The 4094-nt window shown below is 33.7% G+C and overlaps 1 protein-coding gene across 4 annotated transcripts in view; it reads left to right on the forward strand.

The window, feature by feature from the left end:
• RGS17 (regulator of G protein signaling 17) overlaps positions 1 to 3701 on the forward strand; it is a 72267-nt gene extending 68566 nt beyond the window's left edge. For all 4 annotated transcript variants that reach the window (XM_027903867.1, XM_027903864.1, XM_027903866.1 and 1 more), the window contains exon 5: positions 183 to 3701. In XM_027903867.1, coding sequence (XP_027759668.1) covers positions 183 to 371 — 189 coding nt within the window. In that variant the 3' untranslated portion in view covers positions 372 to 3701. The remainder of the gene's footprint in view (positions 1 to 182) is intronic.
• The last annotated feature ends 393 nt before the right edge of the window (positions 3702 to 4094 follow it).

The raw sequence follows: 4094 nt of genomic DNA on the forward strand, positions 1-4094 counted from the left end.
ATAGGGTCAATGGTCTCCGTGCATTACACAGTAACTGTGTGACAGCTCTGAAAGAAGCACAGAGCATCACCTGAATAAACTGATAAAGTCAGCATGTTCAATGGAGCCATGAGAAAAAAAGATACATATTACAGCTTTTCCAATATTGTTGTTTAATACTATTCTGTTCTTATCTTCTTCAGGTTAGTCTTGATTCCCGCGTGAGAGAAGTGATCAATAGAAACTTGTTGGATCCCAGCCCTCACATGTATGAAGATGCCCAGCTCCAGATATACACCCTAATGCACAGAGACTCTTTTCCAAGGTTTTTGAACTCTCAGATTTATAAGTCTCTTGTTGAAAGTATTACAGGCTCTACTTCTGAAACTTAGTTTTAATTTTCAAACAAAATAACTTGATTTTTTGGGGGTGGGTGGGATAGAAGAAAAGTAGTTTAATAACATCTGGAGCTGGGTTCCTGGAGAACTACAGTTTAGCACTACTCAGGCTACTGTGAAGAAAACAAATACATATTATGATCTCTGTCTACATTTTTACCAAGGTCCTCCTTGCTCAAGATGGCATGGGAGGAGAACAATGGATTTGCCAAAATATGTTTGTTTTACACTCCTTTCACCCTACTGCAGTCAAGATTGCAATGATATATTTGTAGTTTTATGAACAGTCTCCTTGTGTATCCTCACACTGCATGTGCAAGGTAAAACTGCTTCACTTACCACTTAGTTGTTGCAATATTTAATCCAATAACATAAATTATACCTGTATTTAAGGACTTTTTTTGTGCAATACAGTCTTATGGTACATAGAAACAATTGCAGTGAACCAGAAAGGCTTGCGTTTTTTAACATCACTAACTGAAAAAAGCCAGTTTTTAAGGTGTAGCATTACTCAACATGCTCTACTGAGTACAATACACTGACTTTTTGAAGCCAACATTTCTGTACAGAGAAAAAGAGCTATTTATCACTGTTTATTTAAAATAAATCAAGCGGAGGATTCCTCTGGTTGTTCACTGCCAAAACTGTGGCATTTTCATTACAGAGGTTGCAATGTCAAAAAAAAAAAAAAAAAAAAAAAAAAAAAAAAAAAAAAAAAAAAAAAAGAAAAAAAAGCACAAATCACTTAAAGGGATCCATATCTGGGTGACAAAATCTATGCGCTGATATTGTTAAATTGTTAAAAGAACAAAGATTTTCAATGTACATTTCAGATGTCAGATACTGTAATTGATTTATTAAAGACTGGCTATCCAGTTCTAACACTGTTGTATAATGTATGTACTTCAGCAAAAAAACAAAACAAAACAAAAAAAAACAACACAAAGAGCTTGATAATTTAGTTTTTTGAATAAAGAAATTTAATAAAAGATTGCCTACATGTAGCATTTTAGAGCATTTTAGAACATTTTGATGAATTGCATCTGTCCTGTAAGATTTTTTTTTTTTGAAAGCTAAACCTGGTAAAAAATGTTTTTAAACAAAGTAATGTTTTATGAGGTGGTGGGTTAAAGAAGACTTATCTTAGCTTCTAGCCTCATTGATTTTGAATAACTCCTTGAAAACAAGGGGTTTGGAGAGTAATACTAAACCAAACTTCAAGGGCTCCTAAACCTACAGATCTTACCCAAGCAAAATGCCTACAGAAATGCAATGGGTGTCTTTCCTGGGTAAAAAATCCTGTACTGAGCCCTTAATCAGAGCTAAGGCAGCATAGTACTCCCATCACTTGGCTGCCATGGTGTTTTTAATAAGTGTTTGCTTGGCCTTTTTATCAAAAAAATGTCCCATTTCAGGACACATTTTGATGTTTAAAGGGACAGTGTCTTGGAACTTAAAAAAACCCCATCCTCATACCTACCATACACAAGCAAAATGAGCATTAGCATCCCTCATAAACTGCTAAAGATATACCAAGAAATAGCTCTGAATACTTGCTAAATATATATATGTACGTATGTGTGTGTATATATATATATATATACATATATATATTTAATACTAGTAACTATACTAAGACAAGAGGCAAGGTTCTTCTCACTTACGTAGGACTAAACATGGCATAAGCCTGTTGCTTTTGATTTGACTGGCAGGTCTGGCAGTTGTGTCCTTGAGGGGAATCTAGCCCAAGCACAGTTGGCTCCAACCACCCAGTTAGTCCTTTCGGGCAGCCTCTGGTGCCATCTTTGGTGGGAACCGCTGCTGCCAAGGCAGTGATACAGTAACTGGGAGGATGCAGGTCTTAGTTTGTCTTCTGGGGCTTCTTTTTTTCCCTTTGTTTTACTACCTCTCATTTTCTTAATTTATTGAACATGCTTCAGATAGCAAGTTTGGGGAATTTTTTAGTCATTCTTTTTACTTGAAACCTGTGTGCTTTTTTTGGATATATATATATGAACAATTTAACAAACTGTTTCTAAAACTCATTTGGTTTTGTAATTTATAAAGAATTCAGGAGATGATTAAAAGGGCTATTCTCTATTCCCTATGCAAATATTTTAACTGTTGTAGTGTTTGACAAAATGGGATCTAAAACAAAAAAAATCTGCAAAGTGGAAAACAAATCTGTTTACAGTGGCGTTGCTGACTATCCTACCATATTCAGCACTTTTAAATATTGTTATTTATGAAAATGTAGTTTAAAATGCAAGACAAAATATTTATAAATGTTTCTTTTAATAAATACCTGTTTTGTCTGAAAGTGTTACTGTGTTTTGACAACTTTATTCATGTTGGTTAGCTATTTACCATTATGAATAAAATATTCAATTATTATACTGATAGAATAAGAGCTATGATGTTTACAAATCCTGAGGGGGGAAAATTCAGTGAGAAAGCACTGCCTCCTTCTACTGTGAATTACTGAATTTCTCTGGCTTTTTTCTTACTTAGAATTTAACTATGGTCCTACATATGTCTAGTATCATTTAATTACAGTTATATTTACTATGGTACTAAACATATACAGCATCATATATGTGTATATTTACATAGTGTAATTTCAAGTTGTTGGTGTTTGAGGCACAATACATTTAGTCCACACATCTAAACAATGTGTAAGAGACAAAACTGCATGCATAAGTCTTTACAAATGTAGACTTGAATATTCTTAATGTTACTATTTGATGGTGACCTGCTAGTCCTTAGCTATCTTTATAAGATATTTCACACAGGTAGAAGTTCTTGTCAACATGGACAAGTCATCCTTTCAAGACAGTTTTAAAGCTAGATGTGCAGGCCCTGAAATATTATATTGATTTCTAGCATAAGGTTCCAAAATCTGTATTTGGAAACTGTGACATCATTTTGAAAAATATTACACCAATCTTCAGTGTAATACTGCAATGAAATCACGTTCAAAATTTATTGTCTAAAATCCTTTATTTGGAGGGATTTAAAAATTGAATATAGCATGTGAAAGTTTCTTTCTTGGAGCAAATGCTCATATTAAAATATTTAATATATATTTCATTTATCAGTTTGCATTTCCCAAAATTTCTTTATAACAAAATGGCTGTAGTCCAAATGGACAATAAGTCATGCTGTAACATGATTTCATTGCCTATCATACAGTTCTTTGAACACAAATTGTAAAACAGTCAAGCTATTAAACTGATTTATTGTGCATGCAGTGTACAATACACTTTGAAAAACTGCCTAAATACACTTAATCTATAGCCTGGAATAAAATAAGTATGTATTTAACTTGTATTTCAATTTTTCATGAGAATGTATATAGCAAGTGCACTACAGAAAGTGAATTATGTTTTTGTCACTTTTGCCCCGTGTTTAACATTTCTGTCAAATAGAGCCTAATGCCAAATAGCCACAAATAAGCAGAGCACCTGACCCTTAGATTTAAAAAAAAAAAAAAATTGAATCTATATTGTGCTATGTATGTGTTCAACCTAGCTGTTTACAGCCAGCTTTCACATAACTGAGCTGAAAGTAGTTTGGGTCACTCAGGATAAAGCAAAACCCACAGATAGTATCATGAGTATTCAAATTAGACTGAAGGCACATATGGTATTAAGGAGACTAAAGGTATGACAGAGAAAAGACAGGCCAGTGACACAGGTGGTTGGGCTGCAGGTTAAC

This window comes from Empidonax traillii, unplaced genomic scaffold (genome assembly GCF_003031625.1).
Source record: "Empidonax traillii isolate 1590-97213 ecotype Southwest subspecies unplaced genomic scaffold, ASM303162v1 scaffold997:size582561, whole genome shotgun sequence".
NCBI lineage: Eukaryota > Metazoa > Chordata > Aves > Passeriformes > Tyrannidae > Empidonax > Empidonax traillii.